Source organism: Desarmillaria tabescens, assembly GCF_030435595.1.
Source record: "Desarmillaria tabescens strain CCBAS 213 chromosome Unknown EV420scaffold_80, whole genome shotgun sequence".
NCBI classification, from domain to species: Eukaryota; Fungi; Basidiomycota; class Agaricomycetes; order Agaricales; family Physalacriaceae; genus Desarmillaria; species Desarmillaria tabescens.
This window is the reverse complement of record NW_026848379.1, coordinates 12,622-32,719: the sequence shown is the minus strand read 5'-3', so window position 1 is coordinate 32,719 and position 20,098 is coordinate 12,622. Positions and strand designations below refer to the sequence as shown.

The following is a 20,098-nucleotide window of genomic DNA, read 5'->3' as shown; positions in this document are numbered from 1 at the left end:
ATGTCTGATGGTTAGAACCTTTCATATATACACACAAGAGACTGACTGATTCCATTAACAGCAGCAGATGACACAGTTTCTGAGCCATACAGCTCTCCTCATAAGAAGGCTCCTTGGCATGGGTGGGATAAAGGCTCACCTACTATAGACCCTACAAACAGGTGCGTAATGCCACAAACAGTTTAGATATTCATCTCTGATGTATCCTTAGTGAGCCCTGGCCTGACCCTCCTCAACTACCAGACTGGGATACCGTTATTGTGCCCAATGAAGCACTAACTGATGGATATTATCCATCCACTGCACAATTTGCTCATATCATGCAGAAGCTCATGCTTCTTGGCCCAGAGGATGATGATGATGCAGAAATGCTACAAGCATATGAAGAGATATATGGTACAATGAGCCTGGCTGTAGATCTGCATGGCTTTCAGCTCATCAATGAGGTTTGGAGGCGCATTTTAGTGGAATATTTTCGGATGACAAAGGAAGATGAGATGGGGGAGCTATTTAAGAACATGAAGGGGAGACATGCTAGGGAAGGAAAATGGTTAGATCTTAGCCAATGACCTGCTGCTGTACTCTCTCTCATGCCCACAAAATGCCCTCGCACAGATGACACGTAATAATAAATTAGTTTCTATCACACTTAGTCAGATGTGACTTGATGCAACATCTGCACCACTGTTCACATACCTCGCACACAAACATCCCCCAGACAATGGTCAAAAGCCTCCAGGCAGCCAAGGAGGCTGCTGAAAAAGAGGCCCAGCTTCAGATTGCTCTCAAGGCTGTTATTGACTCTGGTTTGGATGGCAAAGGATGGCCCAAATTGTCACTTCAGGCAGCTGCAAAACAGTACGATGTTAGGTACTCAACACTTACAGCATGATGGAATGGCTGGAAGACACGTACAGAGAGTCACACTGAACAGCAGAAACTGACTCCACCACAGGAGAAGGTATTGGCTGATTGGATCAAGGTGCTGGGCAAACAAGGAATTCCGCTCAGTCTTGAAGCAGTCACAGAACATGCATCACATATTGTTGGGGAAGAGGTCTCGGTTAACTGGGCATGAGGATTTCAGACATGCCATCCAGATCTCAAAGCAAAGTGGACGACTTCTTTGGAATCATGTTGTGCTGAATGCTTGAACCATCCGATGATGAACCATTACTATGACGAATTAGAGACAATTATGAAGGAGTTTGACATTCCACAGGAGAATGTCTACAATATGGATGAGAAGGGGATACAGATGGGGATTGGAAAGTGCACCATGGTTCTTGTGGACTGTGACCAGAGAGGATCCACATACCACATTGAGAATGGGGACTGCAAACTGGTTACAGTCATTGAAACAGTCTGTGCAGATGGGACTGTCCTGCATCCAAGCATCATCTACAAGGGAAAGACGCATGATTTAGCATGGGGTCAGAAGAATCCTTGTAATGCAAGGTGAGTGGATGTCAGCAGAATATGCTATTGGGGCTTACAGCACAAATGACAGTATATCATTCTCTCCGAAGGGCTGGACTGATAACGAGTTAGGCTCAAAATGGCTCGAGAATGATTTCAATCCTGCAACACGTGCATGAAACATATCTGGAAAACATCGGCTTCTCATTCTTGACGGTCATAATTCACACTGCACTTACCAATTCTGCTCATATGCCGAGGCTGCAATGATCATCATCCTATGCCTGGTTGCACATACTACTCATTGGGCACAACCCTTGGATGTGGGTTGTTTTGGACCTTGAGGATCAGCGTGGAAGAAGGAGGTCATGGCAGCATCACGACAATTCATCTGGATCACTAAATATAACCTATTAGAACTCTATGACTGAGCACGAAAAAGGGCATTCCTACCAGATACCATCACCAGTGCTTTCTGCTGTACAGGAATTTGGCCTGTGGATTGCTATGCAATTCCCAAGATCGCATATGAGCCAGCAAAGAATACTACAACATGCAGTGCTCAGCCCATTGCTGCCACACTTCCAACACTTCTTGAACCAATCCTAGAGGAGGACGAGAGCCCTGGAGATGATTCCACAGAACCCGAAATGACACCATCATCGTCACTGGCTCATGCATCTTCTGATCCAACACCCGCATCTCCCCCGCCAAGAACATCATCACCTGTGTCGAATGATTCAGCAAGCATCTCGACAGGTGCAGTCACACCTCCTACCCAAGCCAATAGTGTCCTTTCATTTGAGCCAACAACAAGCTCTGGTGGCGGTTACCGACTAGCCAATTTTCCTGCTCCATTGCCTTGTAATGCATCCAAACAGCAGCTATGGAGTCAGCTTGAGTGCCTTCGAGACATAGCCATACAAGCAAAGGATCAAATGGAGAGTGACTATGCCACAAAGAAGCTAATGGATGGTGAGAATCAGTTGCTAAGACAGCAGCTGTTTCTGAAGAAAAACAAACCCAAAAAGCAGCGTCTAGGAGGTGCGGGTGCTTGCCACATGACTGCACCTGAAATGCTCCAGGCACTGGCCGAGGCTGATTGGAAGGACAATATCAAGGTGCTCCATGAGGAGATGAAAGCACTAGAGCAGTTTCAGGTGTGTCGAGCAGCAGCAGAGAACAGCTGGCAAGAAGTGCTGGATCACCGCAAGCAAATGGCGAAAGAGGTATTACAATTTTACCCCTATTTTCCTTATCTTATCTTATCCTTATATCCCCAGAACCCCAGACCTGCCTATCTTATCTCTCAGACCCATGATATTCTGCTGGCATGTTCCTTACCCGTTTACCCAGTTGCTGTCACCCCAGTTCACAGCTGCCACATCCCGGATGACTGATGGACTGCATGCACCATCATGCTTCTCTTGATGGCATCATGCTTCTTAGTGGTTGGACAGGAGTCGACCGCTAGTCGAGGGCAGTCTATGGGATACAGCCCATTCAGACGGAGTCCCGTGCAGATACAGGTGATATGCGCTCTTTACTCTCATTTGTCGGGAGCACACTTCTTTTAGTGTCCTCACTCCTCATTCATTGACAAGCATGCTTCTCGCTGCATGTGCCCTTGTAGATACTATTATTAGTATGAGTCTAACATGTATTTAAGCTAGCCTATGTTGTGGCCTTAGACCCCAGCTTCGGCTAAGGTTATATACTCCTAACTCTTACAAGCTTCTTGCTTTCACTATAAGTGATGCCTAACTTTCTTGCAATCTACCAATGCCTCTCTAACACTGAATCACCGAACATGAGTGACAGGATAGAGATCAGCCTTGGTTCAGATTAGAGTTAGTGCATAACAATTAGCTGAAGCTTGCCCTTACTACCCTTACCATTGTTAATGGTAACTGTATCACTTCAAGGCAGTCACTGTTATACTTCCAAAGAAAAAGAAATCTTCAGCCCATTATTTGAAAACGGCACCCACCATACCTCGAGACCATAAACACTCGTTGTGGTACAATGAACTTTATGCCTCTCACTCCCCCAGACCACACCGCCATTATCTTCAGAAGTACCTTCAGTATCTTGACACTATCAACTGCAGTCGCAGTTATCCACATTACCTGACCAACCCGATGCCAAAGAGCACCGACCCCCAGAAGAGGGAGAGTACATGGACTCAATGGCTCATCAACAGGAACCTCATGAACAGGAAGCACCATCCGGCTCAGGTCAGTCACACCACAGCCAAGGGGGGAGCGAGACACACTTCGACCTCCCTTATTCGATGGAGAAGACTGAGCCCCTATGCTCAAGCTTCAGAGTGAGGATCAGTGAGATGGTGAAGGCGAAGAATCCCTTCGGGAAGAAGACCTCGGACAACTCAGCATCCCTCCAGACGACGGAGATGACAGAGTCGACCCCAGGTTTACCATCAAGTACTGGACCAATACAGATGGGTCCTGGGGTGCCACAACCTGGGGCGACAACAATGACTCCAGGGAGCTATCAATTTCCTCCACAGAGTTATCAGCAGCCATCCCAAGGTTTGACGATGATGGAGAGCATCTCTATTGAAGAGGAACGAGTGGGTTCTACATCGATGCATTCAACCGAATCGTCCATGGACGAACCAGGTGAAGAACCACCTTCGAAGAAGGTGAAAACCCATTCCTCCCTGCCCAGGACAGAGGAGACATATGGGGAATGGGCAACACAGGAGGACATCGAAGAGATGAATCCCCAGAGCTGGAGTGGCACGACACTCCAACCTCTCTCTTGTCCTACACCCCCAATGGAACCTACAGAGTTGAAGGACCCCCTTCATGGTGGGATGACGATTCCATCCATGAGTCAGACTTTGTCTGGCCATCTCCCTGACCCGAGTCCGAAGTCCTTCCTCGAACCCTTATCACCATTGCTGACCTCAGAGATTTTGCAGAGCCATGTTTCACCCACATCTCAGAAACTTCCACAAACAACACCATCAGAAATGGACCCAACAACGTCGTATTCACCGAGTACTCCGACAGTAATAATGAAGAGCTCCCAGAGTACTACACCCACCCAGGATCCCTGATCAGTGAGGGACAGTGGGTCATTTTTCCAGGAGACACCCCAGAAGGAAACAGGATCCTTGACTGGTTTGCCGGAGACCAACCCCTTCCGGACCCTATCGTCCTCCTGAACTGCATCCCGAGGGAGCTTGACCAGACCCCTCCCCATCTGTACCCCTATTGCAACTGCCCCATCTGTTGCCATCTCAGAGCCCTGGCCACGGTCGAGTACAAGGGAGCAAAGCCCCCTGCCGAGCTTGAACCCTTCCTTGCACCAGAGGGAGGATTCTTACCCGACAGGTACGATGGAGGTTTCCTCCCTCCCTGAGGACTATGGCCCTGAATCTGGAGATGTGAAGATGCCCTGGAGATCTAGGATGAGTACTGCCGATACTTCTGGGGCATATGGCAGTGGAACGATGACTGGTATGCAGGATATATGATATTCTCCAGATACCAGGTCATCGGCTACCTGCCCGACTATGACAACAGGTCAGATCCCTGGACCAGGGCTGGGATGGTCATCGAACAATGGCTCCAGCAGGATGAGCCCAGTAGCCCCCATAGTGGAAGCCCCTCCGATGAACCCCCCGAGTTTGTCCAGGGCTCAAGCACAGGGGCTCACAGCCCGGCAAATATATGATCTAACATGGCAGCAGATGCTAGAATGGACAAGCAGACGATTGCGGTACAATGTAGATTGGACCACGTCTGACCAAGGATGAGCATACAATGCTGCAGAATTAGGTTCTGAACTGGAAGACAGGATACTTCACACTGAAGCATGGTATCATGCCACCATTGATTGGAACAAAATACATCCCGACCACCCCATAGCACCAGGGAGGTGCTACGGTGTGGAATCATCCCCTAACCTGGGAATAGTAGGCCCAGAAAACCCAATTCTGGACGTTACCTGGGCACCTTCCAGCACCTTAGGACTGGAAGCAGCAGGAGGAGGCACCTTCCACACCTGTAGCATGGTCAGAGAAGCCTCACAAACGGCACCAATGGGAAAAACGGGTGGACCAGTGCCTGTGGTTCCTGGAGGAGGTGATGGTGACCCAGGAGGACCAGGAGGAGGTGGAGGAGGACCTCCACCCGTACCACCTCGACCTCCAATGCAACCACCATCACCCCATAGTGATCAAAATCTCTGATCACTACCACGACCTACCAACCCCCCTCTACCCCCTGATCCACCAGATGGATGGGTTATCCCCGATGGACAACCCAACCCTTGGGGAAACGTAAAACCGACGCTGATAGAAGTCCCTGACAAATTCCATGAGAAGGCCAGCGACTTAGATCACTTCTTTAATCACTGCAAATACTACTTTGAGGTCTTTGCCCAATACTTCACACTCAATGAAGCATATGGGTATGGCCTCAGTCAAGTGGTCTTCACAGCCCACCAATTTGGTGAGGAAGCAATGACCTGGTGGGTCCATCAACAATGACACTACAAGGACCCACACAGTGGGAGACATCGCCTTCCCTCCTGGGAAAGTTGTAAAGCCTCAGGAGATAACCCAGCAACACACGTGGAACCAAGTATAAAGGACAACCAGGGAACAGCCACCTCTACCCTAGAGGACACCGGCAGAAAAAGCTCAATCACCCACAAGGATCAAGCAGGCTGAACAGGGGAGAGAGGCTCCCCTTCCCAGGTACATACTTCCTTAAAGGAAGGCGCTAACGGCGAAGGCGACCCTAGTTATTTAAAGAGTTTACGGAACTCTCCAAAATCCAGTGAAGTCCCAACTAACCTGAGTGGGTGTCTGCACCGAGGTGAAAAGGAACTGGCCGGTTGCATGGTCATAGGAGCAGGGCCTTTGCAGCCTATGGACTGCAACGACGAGAGGAAGACCCTGATGCCACCAGCATCAGTGGAGTACTCTCAGCACTCCCAATGGCTAAAGCCCTTCGGAGCCGCCTGGACTCAGCGAGCAATGTGACTTGCCAAGACCCCAAGAGAGAAGATATCACTTCTCAAACAGTGGGTCCACCCTTGATGACAAATGGAGGTGGATGAGCCACTGGTAACCGACCTGAAAAACCAAGTTGGGGAGTCCTATCTGGATGAATACTGAAAGCTGGAACATATGGACCAGCTTACCAAACCACCCCAATACGTCCAAGGAGCGAAGAGGCAAAATATCACGATCACCCTACAACTGGAGACCTTTGATACTATGGCCCATCACTCCACGAAGGCCCTGATTGACAGTGGCTGTACTGAAAGTGCTATTGACTGACAGTGGACCCATGATCATGGTATTACCATGCATAAAGCGGCTCACCCCACTCCAGTCTATAACGCGGATGGTACCCACAACAAAGGTGGTGACATCACCGAATTCGCTGAGGTCTGACTCAAAATTGGAGACCACAGCGAACGTATTGAATTAGCAGTCGTTGACCTAGGAACTACACCCATCTTCCTAGGACACGACTGGCTACAAAGGCACAACCCACTTATCGACTGGAACATGGGTTCGGTAACTTTGGCATGCTGTGACTGCCGCAAAGTACCATTCCATCTCCCAGACAAAGATCTGGAACAACAGTGAGGAACTGAGGTCGAGGATGGGGACACCATCCTCATCATAGACTTCGAAGAAGCCTTTCACATACAAGCAGTAGGGCATAAAGCCAATGACCTGGCAGCCAAGGCCCATGAGGGGAAGGAAGTGAAATTGTTCGAAGAAATCATCCCCGAACATTACCAAGATTTCATCAACATTTTCACCAAGGAAGACTTCGATGAACTTCCACCCCATAAGCCTTGGGACCATGCCATTGAGCTTATCCTCAATGCCAAGGCCAGTCTAGACTGCAAGATATATCCCTTGAATCCAAAGGAACAAGAGGAATTGGACAAATTCCTCGATGAAAACCTGGCTACCGGCCAAATTCGACCCTCCAAGTCCCCTATGGCATCCCCCTTTTTCTTTGTCAAGAAAAAGGATGGAAAGCTGTGGCCAGTACAAGACTACCGCAAGCTTAACAAAATAACCCTCAAAAATCGCTATCCTTTACCGCTCATTTCTGACCTTATGGACAAGCTCAAGGATGTGAGGTATTTCACTAAGCTAGACATCCGTTGGGGATACAACAACGTCCAAATCAAGAAGGGAGACGAATTCAAGGCCACATTTCGCACTAACCGAGGACTCTACGAGCCCACGGTCATGTTCTTTGGACTAACCAATTCGCCTGCCACATTCCAGTGGATGATGAATGATATCTTCAAAGATCTCATTGCTCAGGGAAAGGTCACCATTTATTTGGATGACATCCTCATCTTCACGAAGGACAAGGTGGAACACCAAAGAATTGTGCGAGAAGTCCTAAAGATTTTGCGCAAAAACAAGTTGTTCTTGAAAGCAGAAAAATGTGAATTTGAGGTACTCAAGACCAAATATCTTGGAGTCATTATCAGTGAAGGGTTCATAAAAATGGATCCAATCAAAATCGCTGGTATCATGGACTGGCTGATGCCCTCCAAGAAGCAGGAACTACAATCATTCCTAGGATTCACCAATTTTTACCAACGATTTATTTGGCACTATAGCGCAATTGTCAAGCCAATGACAAAACTCACAGGGAAAGTCCCTTGGACATGGGGAAAGGAACAACAGGAGGCGTTTGAAGAGCTCAAACGTCAATTCGCAACGGGAGTCGTTTTGGTGATGCCAAACAACTACAACAAATTTTGCATGGAGGCGGACTCCAGCGAAGGGGCAATTGGGGCCATCCTGTTGCAGGAACAGGAAGGGAAATGGCACCCAATTGCATTCCTATCAAAATCTCTTTCCGTGACAGAATGGAATTACGAGATTTATGACAAGGAATTACTGGCAATAATGATCGCCCTGGAAGAATGGCAACACTATCTCATGGGTGCCCATCAAGATTTTGAGATCTGGACGGACCACTCAAATCTGCAATATTTCCGCGAACCTCAGAAACTCAACCGCAGACAAGCGCGGTGGGTCACTGAGTTAGTGGAATACCATTTCACACTCAACCACAAGCCAGGAGCATCCAATAGGAAAGCTGACCTCTTAAGTTGGTGGGCCGACCATGATCAAGGCAAGAGGGACAATGACGATATTGTCCTCTTGAAGCCAGAATTCTTCTACACCTTGGTAATGCCAACGGAAGAAGAAATTCATGGCAAAATCCAGAGAGCTATGAGCGATCACCAATGGTGGGACTGAGGAATTGCTTCAAGTCTCAATCATGAGAAGGGGGACATCGAAAGGGACCACCTTCTTCACTACAATGGACATATCTACATCCCTCATGACCACATGCTACAAGGAGAGCTCATCTCCCACTATCATGATCATGTCTCTGCAGGACACCCAGGCATCGAAAAGACCAAAGAGTTGGTCTTAAGAGATTACTGGTGGCCTAAACTGCAAAGAGACGTGGAAACCTACATGCGAGGATGTGAAGCATGTCAAAGAACGAAAACTGACACACAATGGAAGGCAGCTCCGCTACATCCTAATGCTATACCATCTCGACCTTGGGAACACATCTTGGTTGACATGATCACTGGATTTCCAGAGTCTAAAGGCTACGATGCAGTGCTAGTCGTTGTAGACCGATTCTAGAAATATATCATGCTGATCCCATGCATGAAGGAACTCTCGTCGAGCGGATGGGCCAAGATCTTATGCAACGAGATCATTTGTCGATTTGGGGTCACCCCCTCCAAAGTCATCTCTGACCGGGGACCCCAATTCGTATCGAAATTCATCACTGAACTATATGCAATGATGAATATTCAAGGAAATCCATCGATGGCTTACCACCCTCAGATGGATGGACAAATGGAACGGGTTAACCAGGAACTCGAGAAGTACCTTCAAGTCTTCATTAACCACAAACAGGACGACTGGAGTGAATGGCTGCAGTGGGCAGCATTCGCTCACAACAACCACCAACACTCTGCAATGGGCTTCTCCCCCATCAAAGTAGTCTTTGGACGAGATGGGGAGATTCACCCAACTGCGGTGAGGCCATCAGAAACACCATCGGTAACTGACTTCGTCGAAAGCCTCCAGAGAGTATGCAAACAGGTGGAACACTCTCTGAATAAAGCTGCCAAAGTTATGAGAAAGGCTTATGACAAACACACTCGTCCTGCACAGGAATACCAACCAGGTGACAAAGTATGGTTGGATTCAACCAACCTTCACCTTCCTCGACCAGCAAAAAAGCTAGACAATAAGCATGTCAGCCCCTTTGAAATAATCTCTAAAAAGGGACCCTCCGCATATGAGCTAAAGCTACTGCCAGGATGGAAAATCCACAATAAGTTCAACGAATGATACCTAACTCTGTACGTCCCCCCAGAGTTTTCCAATCAGGAAAAACCTCCGCCACCTGAGCCAGAACTCATGGAAGGCAAGGAAGAATACGAAGTAGAAGAACTACTTCAAGACTGCGACCGCATTGTCAGTCAAGGACACAGCCGGAGGACCATAACAGAGTATTTGGTCAAATGGAAGGGATACCCGGTGGAGGAAGCTACTTGGGTTAAGAGGAGCAATCTCACCCATGCTGAAGAACTCGTCAAACAATATGAGAACAAGGAAGACTGCATAGAGGATCATGATTTGCAACACTTGGAAAACGAAGGGGGATGTATAACCATATCATCTCCTGGCCCTTCAACCGAGAGCCCAACAGTCTTTCCAATCTCAAAACAGGAATCATACCGATCCATTATCCTTCAATGAGCAGGGCTTTTATTCATCGGACACAGATGAAGATGTCTTTGAAGATGAGCATTCCATGTCTCCTCTAACGACTCAGACCGACCCTAGTCTCCCTCAAGAAGAATGGGGCATGTCTGCTTGGAGACAAACCAAGGACTACGAATCGGATATGGAATCTACTAACTCCCTCGACTCAGGGAGTGAGTACGTCTAAAGGACTGTCGGGATGACAGTCTTAGTCGGGGGGTATTATTACAATTTTACCTCTATTTTCCTTATCTTATCTTATCCTTATCCCCCCAAAACCCCGGACTTGCCTATCTTATCTCTCAGACCTATGATATTCCACTGGCACGTTCCTTACCCGTTTACCCAGTTGCTGTCACTCCAGTTCACAGCTGCTGCATCCCGGATGACTGATGGACTGCATGCACCATCATGCTTCTCTTGATGGCATCATGCTTCTTAGTGGTTGGACAGGAGTCGACTGCTAGTCGAGGGCAGTCTACGGGATACAGCCCATTCAGACGGAGTCCTGTGCAGATACAGGTGATATGTGCTCTTTACTCTCATTCGTCGGGAGTATACTTCTTTTAGTGTCCTCCCTCCTCATTTGTTGAAAGGTGTACTTCTCACTGCACATGCCCTTGTAGACATTATTCTTAGTATGAGTCCAACATGTATTTAAGCTAGCCTACGCTGTGGCCTTAGACCCCAGCTTCGGCTAAGGTTATATACTCCTAACTCTTACAAGCTCCTTGCTTTCGCTATAAGTGACGCCTAACTTCTCGCAATCTACCAAATGCCTCTCTAACACTGAATCACTGAACGCGAGTGACAGGATAGAGATTAGCCTTGGGTCAGATTAGAGTTAGTGCATAACAGCGCTAGCCGCTGTACTCTTTACTAGTGACCATATTTTACTAAGTCATACTAGCTTTGGAAGTGCTAGTCTGGTCAGCGGGTAGGGCTGACCCACTAGTGGTATCATTCCTAAGTCCTGACTTGACTAGTAGCATACTAACTTGACTATCAGTCCGAAGTCTCAACTATAGCCCTTGATATACAACTAGTATAGGATAGACATGCAATAGTATTGTTATAAAATCACAAATCTAGGTGTGAATGCGTAGATGGCATATCAACGTGATGCTAATGAAGGTGCTCCGTTTCACTGACTTGGAAGATGTCGGAGACTGCAGAGGTCTAAAAGCTGGGGAGTCGAGTGGTATATTCAATGCGAGTCGGCACTGGTCAAGAGGAACTGGCAGGCCCAATCCTTGCCATTAATACAACCAGCAGCAAATGTGAGAAGCTTTATAATGTGGATACAAGGACAAGCTGTTATGCTTGTTTGTGTCCATCAATAAACTCTACCAAGTTAATGTGTCAAGGTGAGTGTTGTGAGTGAAATCGATTGAGATTTACCTCTTTACAATTTGACGATTGCAGAATACATATACTGATATGTATAATTCCTGTAACATGCATGATCAATTACGATGTGACTGTATATAAAAGAAAGATGTGCTATCTGGATATTAATGTAAATATTCAATAGATAGGTTGTGACAGACATATTAACTAGAGAACAAACTGATTTGCTATATGTGAGGTATGTATGTGGTCCATCGTACTGTACTGAGAGCTAATAGCAGGAGTGAACGGAGCTGCATGAGTGCGAGAACAACCAGAACAATCCGGGAAACAATGTACATCACAATTCCAAATATTATCAGCATCAAGGCGATGAGAGGAGCAAGTATTCCAAGTGAGAAAACAAGGAATGAATAGATAGAACAGTCTTTCAGTAACCGGGATACAGGTGTTTGTCCCACTAGAAAGTGTGCCTTTCTGATGAACACAACTAGGTGGGTGAAATATGGCCTGAGGAGTCCAAGCAAAACAGCAACTGATGAAAATCGCCATATGATCATTTCAACATGTGATGGGAAGGAGAATGACCAGGCTGCACAATGGATTGCCCTGAACAATGCTCCCACCACAACCAATGTTGGAAGATGCATGTGTTCTATTCGTATACCATGTTTTGCCCCACCCGAGGAGAATTGAGATGCACCATCCTCAATTCAGTCTCGCATACCATTAGGATAGATGGGTATTCCTGAGATACTGTTTACTACCTCCATGGCCAAGTTGGATATGGATATGAGGGCATTCCAAAGACAGACAAACACTCCGGTCATGAAAATCCACAATCAACCCTGTAGAGTTGCAGAACTGCCATGAATTTTGTTGAAGGGAACTAGGAATACTGGTTTGCAGTGGAAAGTGCGACATTGCAGGGTCATTTCAGATGGTCCCACATCCATGCAAATATGACATTGCACATCGAGCGGTTTATGCCACCATAGGAGAGAGGTAATGATGCTGAGTACTGCGAATGCGAGTGCGGTGACTTCTAGGAGTGTGATAGGAAGATCCTGGTGGATTCGGGGGATGCATTGCAAAACAAACCAGGATATTTGAAGGATGGATATTGCTTTTGAGAATGCATCACCTTTACTCTTGTCACGGATTGAAATTACATCGACCTTCTGTAATTCATCTATCAATCTCTCGTTCGTTGCAAAAGAATCAAGATCAAGAAGTGTTTCTGTATCAGCGTCATAAAAACCACCCATGCTGAGGAAAAACCCATGAGTCATGGACAGCTTTGGTGGATCTGGGTCCTCCTGCAGCATTATCTTCCTGATAATGTGGGAGAATATGGAAATAGGTGGTTTACCTGTTAATGTTTATGATAAGCATGAGTACTCTGCAAGAATGTAGCATACTCACTGAGGCAGTGTACTTTCCATCCACCATGAGCTGCATCACAGCCCATGCAACAATGGCTTCAGGTGCAAGAACCGCAATCGCCATCAGCTTTGCATGGTCCATAGCGCCTGTGAACCATCCCCAAGGGGGGGTTGGAAATAAAATCCTGGACAGGGGGTAGGGGGGGAGAGGGGGAAGAGTAGCAACCTTAAACATGAAACCTCGCCTACCATATATAGGCATTTTTGGGGGTCTGATGGGTGCCATTGGCATGAAATAATAGCATCTACATTTAAAATGAAGATATTTAGCATCACATATACATTTGTGGTCTGTTTTTCACCTTAAAAAAGTTACAATGTGTCACCACCTAAGTCCCTGAGAGATTCACATGGTCAAAATGATTACAAGAGCATTACAAATCATATCTATTATGGATATATTACTACTCTATATGGTAGGAGGGGGAGGGAGGGGGGGGGTCCCCTCAGCCTTAAACACGATGTTGCGACTGCAGCCTATTTACGCATGTAATTTTGCAATCTAGAGTGTTTTACATGCATACTGAGAAATAGTGAGTGAGCGGACTAAAACTACATGTCGACACTAATGCTATGTGGTGCAATGATATGGAATATAACTTATGGCATAAAAAGCAACGGGATTCTAAACAGGACTTAGTCACAGCACTGTACCTGACGGGCATGCGTGATGAGAAGGCCAAACCCTATACCCAATGCCTTAGGCTCTAACTTACAAGCACACTCGCGGGAGCTAGATAAAACCTTGAAGATTGCACTGACACTGAGAACACTTAGCGCGCTCGCTAACTGTGACGCGCCGTATCTGAAAATCTGGGGAAATCCTTAAGCAAGCTGACAGATATCACCAGCACGAGCTTGGGCAATGGGCTTCAGCTGAAGTCCGCGAGCCCACGTTCCATTGTTCTGAGTCCCATTGTTCGAAGACTCACTTGTTGCCGTGTCTACGAGAAGCCTCTGTGAATCCAAGAAAGAAGTCCTGAACGACATACGCCAGAACTGATAGCTCCATGCGCCTAGACCTGTCAGTCGCTAGAGAACAAGCCCGCGGGTGTCGGGAGAGCCCCTCTTGGCACGCGTTTAGTGAGCTCACTATAGAAATGAGACTAAAACTGGGAAGTCCGACTCGGATGCTCAGTAAGGTGGCGGTGGCAACGTGCTACGCATGTAGGGGTCTGGGTACTGCGCGACGTTTGTAATTCTAATTCCCCTGTAGTATAAGTAGACTGGTTACAGTAGGTAGAGGCCAAGTCTCGAGCCCCCGAGTTCCCGTGCACGCGTTGAAGGCGGTACTGTAACAAAGGATCAGTTTGTGACTTCGAGCTGTGCATAGAATTAGCGAGCTCACTCAGAGAAATACGAGATACCCTTTTGATAAGACTTTTGAGAACTTAGTCAGAGTGAATACGAATCAGTGATGCTGTTTCTGTTCTGTTAAGTGTGATAAGTCTGTTCAGAGAATGTGTTGAAGTGGAAATCTGAGATCTGTCCTGTTCTGTCCTGTTCTGTTCAGTTCTGTTTCAGTCTGTTCCGTGTCAGTTCTGTTCGAAGTTCCGTTTCTGAATCTGTTTTCCGAGCGCTTCTGAAGTATTCTTGAGTCGAGATAACCTGCTGGAGTTAGTTGGAGAACCCCTACATACAGTTGTGTAGCGAGCGGGCTAAGTCAGTGCTTGCCTGTGGTGTTCTTTTAGCGAGCTCACTAAAGTTTCGGCGTGTATTGCCTCTGTTTCTGTTGGGATCAGTGTCCCTTGTGTATTATAACTCAAATCTGCCTTGAAGGTTGTGTCACGCCAGTGAACGACCTTCCTGTAAAAAGTTCCTAGACTTAGGAATTCATTAGAGAAAGCTTAGCTTCACTAAGAGCACTGAGAATAAGAGAAACTCTTTGAGATATTGAAGTATAGTTGGATCGCATTAGAAATAATCGCTCCCCCTAGAACTTACAAGGGTGATTGTAGTTTGTGTAGTTGTGTGAGTGTGTGTGTGGGTTTTTGAGGTTCGCCTTTTAGCCCGCTCACTATTCCACAGGTGCCCACAGCCAGCCTCTTCAACGAAAATGTAGGTCATGTCAGGGATTTTATTTCCAACCCCCCCTTGATCATCTCTTCTCTGTAAGCTTGTGCCCTGGTATGTTCGGGTGTACAGAGAGCCAAGTGCAGGCAAATATCGTTGTAGCACAGCTCCATATGATATCCCAAACCATCCTACAATCTTCGTAGCATGCAGGTAAAACATCTTCGCCATTGTGAGGGACAGAAATGCTTTGGACCAGAGAGATGGAAATGACAAAGATTGCGATTATCAAGTTTAATTGCATTGTCACAACTACAAAGATAAGTTTAGTATACAACATGGAAGATGAAATGATGCACACTTTCACACTCTCGGAAACAGGAATTGAGGAGCGTTATCTAAAGAGTCAAAAGTCAACGAGGGACATATGAAGAATTCGAAGAGATTACCTAAATATATGAAAGATCGATGTTTGGATGAAGGCTGAAACTGAATGAGTCGACAAATTAAGAAGTAATGAAACATGTTGATTGGCGCAGCAATTCCATCACGGACAGCATGTATCACGTCTTTGCTATAGTAAGAGATTGTTGGAGAAGCTCGGGACAATTGAGTAATCAGCGGTTCATATTCTTATCTGTACTACCTGAAACACATGACAAAGTATTGAATGATGAGTTTCATCCTCATTCGAGTCGAATTTCCTTGAACCATGGTTCTAGACAAAGGAATGGCAAGGTCCTGTTAGAGAGTCAATCGAGTGCCTTCAATAATGTTGGGATTTGCAACTTCAAGCTCATACTAGAAGATTCCTGAAGCTTCGGCTTACTCATTTGTCACGATACTTGGATATATTTAGTACTTTAGGTAGAATATTCTAGATACTTTTCGTAGTATATAAGGAGCTCATTAGGAGCTCTAGTAGCCAACAATTAGGTATTATTCCTACTGCAAGCCTCCCACTGCAATAACTCCAACAAATAAATATTACTCGTGTTGTCAGACTGGCATGGTTTAATGACGCATGGCAAAGCTATTTTTATTTCGGGGATAAGCACTAAGCAGGATCAGAAAGGCTGGGCAGAATGCCCTTGATTCATTTGCACACCTATGTAGAAGTCAAGACAATTAAGAAATGTGCGTAAATGTTGTGATGAGAGGGAGACAGATGCGATTGAGACGGAAATCTGTAACCAAAGTACAGGAGGTACAGACAAGGAGAAAAACCTATCAAAATTGACAATCAGTAGAAAGAGAATAGCCCCAAGAGCGGAGACAAAAAATGGCCAATGAGGAAGACAGGAATATGTACCTGGGAAAGAGAATGAGCGAGTTTGATTATGTTGCCCTGACTCAAGGGAAATCAATATTGTGATACAGAGGAGAGGCGATGAAAGGTGCTGGGATATTGAATTTCCATTATTTTCCTCCATATGCAGTAATAGAAGCGTGGCAGGCGAATGTGACTGCGACTCCACTTTTCTATGTCTGTAAAATCATAAAAATTAAAGCCATTCCGGTAGTTTGAACCTAGGCGATGAGATCGAAGCAGCAGACATACGGAATAAAGTGTTATGATAGTTTGATTCCATACAGGTGGAGGAAATGTTTCTCCGAGCACAATTTTGATCATGACTGAATGTTTCCCCCGGGGCACTTCTCGAAGTTCCGAATGCGTATGCTGCAATGTGAATGCCGAGCTGGAGATGATGGTGAGCGGTAATCTCCATATTGATACATCAATGAACTGTTACAAGTAAGTAGACGCCAAGACGGTCAGTCCGCAGCTGTATTGAGGCAGTACATGGTAGATAAACCATGATTCTCGTCACCTTTAAGGGCGACAACTGAGAAACAAGATCATTTCGGCTTGCGGTCAGTTTGAGGTCGGTAGTCAAATAAAGCCCGAAGACGAGGAGTAGGCGCTGGAGAAAATGAACTGTGTATCTCAGTAAGAAGCTAATATGAGTAGCGTGCGTAGTCAGCTCAATACTGAATAAACGAAGTTACCAGAAGACATGCCCTGAGTGCTTTACTTGCCGGGGTTCTTTAATTCAAGATAGAGCACAACATTTTACAGCTATAAATGGGAATGGGCATACCATTGATTAGACGGTGACTGTTACTGCAGATGCTGTGAAGGACTTATCCGGGATGGGAAAAAGAATACGCGAAGTTATGACAGTCCAGAAAAGGGGCGTGATTAGCATGTGGCCCGGAATCCCGGAATCCTGACTAAGTTGTTGGTTGTTGATTCCGATCGCTACCGGATGCCGTTCTTCTTCTTACCATGAGCACCTCTGTTTCTCCACGTGGGTAAACTATGAGCGTGAACCTACCCATTATCATTCGTTTATCGTCAAGTTGAATGTTCGACGCAATATGACACTACGGCGTACTTGACCTCAATCAAACGTGAAGGATACACTGTTGGAATGCTGTCTTGAGAGGGACGCCTTTGGCACCTGGGTGTGTCATGTTTCGTTTGCTTACAAGATTTCCTCTGAGCCGTCTGCAGCTGCAGCGTCACCAGCCTTCAAGACACGGAACCAGCATGCGACTTCCTGGATTTCACCCATCTTCATTTCGCGCACATGGAGAAGCGCAGATCTGACCTATGTATCCTCTTCAAAACCTGGCTGGTCTCAATGGCATTGTTCTGCTGAAGCCTTCGTACATGCGTCGCCATTGTGAGCTTCTCACTACTGCGTTCGGCATTCAAGCTTCGTATTTGATTGAGCGTATCGCCAAGTGCTTTGTTTCATTCCATATAGTCCAATGGCTAACATTTATAGTAGATTATGCTTCCTCGCTATGACACAACCGCTGCAGGTGTTCCGGTCTCGTTCCCTGATGTCATACCTTTCTTGTATGCCGCGACTCACACGCGAGAGCAGGCAGGACGCCTGCCAATTCTTGGAAGGCATCGCAGAAACAAACGAGACGGAAAGATGTCCGGGCTGGAGATCCGTGACCGGGCTGAAGGGACCTTCATCAGCGGGGTTTCATTGTTACGTCACGTCCACGATGTCCTCGCCAGCCCTCATCTGCCGCACCCACAAGCCAGGACTTACAGAGACTCGCCAGTCCAATACTGAACATGAAAGATCATACATTTGCAATGGGACCACCCTGACTCGCAACATTGGTCTTCCACAAGTTTCATTCAAGTTCAGGTCCGTATCTACTCGATTTCCTTGTCAAGATACCTATATCTTGTTGTTAGCTTGTCTATGCCACACAGAACGACGGTCTGCTCAAACATATACCGGTGGTATAAATCAGCATCGTTAGCAGCCTACGTGTACGTACATTGTCTGGTCTTTCTCTGGTCTATCACGCTGACGCATTCACAGGTATCTAACAGTATTCATAAATTACGACGTATCTACCTGATTGAGCAATGAACGACATATACCTCGCTATCCTTGTCACTCTAAGAGTTATTGCAGTACTGATTACGTGCAAATACCGTGTCTGGGACATAAATGCATCACATCTGACCTTACATTCGACCATTTCGGGAGACGATAGTCGATGGCATCTAGTTTCGCTGCTGTTCCTGTACCCAACACGTCAAGGAGCGGATCACGACACTTTTTCTTCATGCGCAAGCAGACATTGGAGACCATTACCTGCCTATGATACGGCCTTCTATTCTGACGATATACATATCCCAACAACTGATACCCAACTCCTTTTTGATATAGTTGATATCGTGGTAGGTATGCATTTATGTACTTTTCATTGTACCGCGCTGAATCATTTCCCTAGGACTTTATTCAGCGACATTACTCTTCTGCCGTCAAGTCGTCAAGCCCTCGTTCGACCCCTTTCTAGAATGACTGGCTTCGCCAGGCAATATGGACCGTTGTGCGTACATCTCTTCCGTGACATCAATGCAGCCAGGGCTCCTTTGGACGCGCTAGATTAATACAATGCGATGAAGAGAACAACGTCAAAGAACGGGGCCGAGAAGACTAAGTGGATGTTACGACATGGCTGCCGGTAGAGCAAACGGAAGAGGGCTGGGAAATAGTTGACATCTACCGAAGAAGACAACAGGTACGTTCTTCGGTCTCTCAGGCTGGATTTCGTGCCTACTGTCAATGGATCGAAGGTTCGCATGCAGGTTAACTTCGTGTATGCGGATGGTGGCTTCAGTAATGGTGTTTTTCCCTTTCCTGTTATTTAATGAGTCAAGTACTGAAGTTCTTTTGTCTACTAGGTAGACCGGCGTGGATGCCACATTTCACTGGACCACAGCCAGAAGCTGGAGTATTCGAAGCGGTTCTCTTTCCCGCTGCAATTCAACCCTTACGACATCATCTCAATCTTCGATTATAAATGGTGTACCTATGAGGAAGCTGACCCTTTCACTGCGTAAACGATGGCCAGATGAACTTTCATCTTTAGGCGTCGAGCCTTTATTACGGGCGAACCTGGCTTGCACTCGGACTATTGTTCACAAATTTTTTGATATTATTGTGAATCCCTTAGTTGAGCGACTTGCCTTTATTAAATATACATGTACTGACCGTATTCATAGGATACATATGTGAGTGCAATACATACTGCTTTTGTATACCAGAGTCCAATTCTAGTCATTTAATCTATCTGCCCGACCCGGGACGTGGCCTGGGCCTATAAAATCAGAAATTGTCGTGACGCTTCTGATCGCTTTTACCCAAGAGGAACCTGCCCTCATTCCGACCGATGCTCAAATATCTGCAGCTCCAGTTATGTCTCTGACGAGAGTACCTGCACAGTGCACGCCAATCCGAGATGATATGTGCCTCGATATTACGCTCATATCTTTCTTCACGGATTTTACCGCAGGCTAAGTCTCTTTGTATACGATTATTATTCCAGGGCTTGCAATGGAATAACAATACTTATCAACGACTCGTTGTGGTCACTCCACTCACATTCGTCAGACCTCACCGTACCAGAGGACGAATGTGTCAGCTAGTGTGTTTAGGATACCGTATGTTAAGATCTTTTCTCATACGTTGACGCTAATCTTGATTGCGCACGTCTCCAG

The 20,098-nt window shown here is 46.4% G+C and overlaps 4 protein-coding genes across 4 annotated transcripts; 3 read left to right on the top strand and 1 right to left on the bottom strand.

The window, feature by feature from the left end:
* Positions 1 to 569, top strand: EV420DRAFT_1650658 (uncharacterized protein; the record flags this gene model as incomplete). The annotated part of the gene is made up of 3 exons (XM_060478484.1): positions 1 to 10; positions 62 to 161; positions 212 to 569. 3 exons carry the CDS (start codon positions 1 to 3, stop codon positions 567 to 569), a joined length of 468 nt encoding a protein of 155 aa, XP_060323435.1.
* A 152-nt stretch (positions 570 to 721) lies between these two features.
* On the top strand, positions 722 to 1,078 carry EV420DRAFT_1650657 (uncharacterized protein; the record flags this gene model as incomplete). Its single annotated transcript, XM_060478483.1, has 2 exons — positions 722 to 865; positions 956 to 1,078. The coding sequence occupies 2 exons, from the start codon at positions 722 to 724 to the stop codon at positions 1,076 to 1,078; spliced, it is 267 nt and encodes an 88-aa protein (XP_060323434.1).
* Positions 1,079 to 12,567: 11,489 nt separating this feature from the next.
* EV420DRAFT_1254741 (uncharacterized protein) lies at positions 12,568 to 13,108 on the bottom strand (the record flags this gene model as incomplete). Its single annotated transcript, XM_060466758.1, has 2 exons — positions 12,568 to 12,927; positions 13,022 to 13,108. Coding segments are annotated over 2 exons (447 nt in total), but the record flags the coding sequence as incomplete, so codon positions are not given.
* A 4,220-nt stretch (positions 13,109 to 17,328) lies between these two features.
* Positions 17,329 to 18,478, top strand: EV420DRAFT_1582649 (uncharacterized protein). Its single transcript, XM_060474705.1, has 5 exons — positions 17,329 to 17,523; positions 17,573 to 17,805; positions 17,853 to 18,230; positions 18,281 to 18,358; positions 18,411 to 18,478. Exons 2-5 carry the CDS (start codon positions 17,672 to 17,674, stop codon positions 18,448 to 18,450), a joined length of 630 nt encoding a protein of 209 aa, XP_060323432.1. The 5' UTR covers positions 17,329 to 17,523; positions 17,573 to 17,671; the 3' UTR covers positions 18,451 to 18,478.
* The last annotated feature ends 1,620 nt before the right edge of the window (positions 18,479 to 20,098 follow it).

Coding starts and splice junctions, on each gene's coding strand:
- EV420DRAFT_1582649 (XM_060474705.1), top strand. CDS start 17,672: ATGTATCCTCTTCAAAACCTGGCTGGTCTCAATGGCATTGTTCTGCTG. Junction 17,806..17,852: donor TTGATTGAGCGTATCGCCAA/GTGCTTTGTTTC, acceptor CATTTATAGTAG/ATTATGCTTCCTCGCTATGA. Junction 18,359..18,410: donor GCATCGTTAGCAGCCTACGT/GTACGTACATTG, acceptor ACGCATTCACAG/GTATCTAACAGTATTCATAA.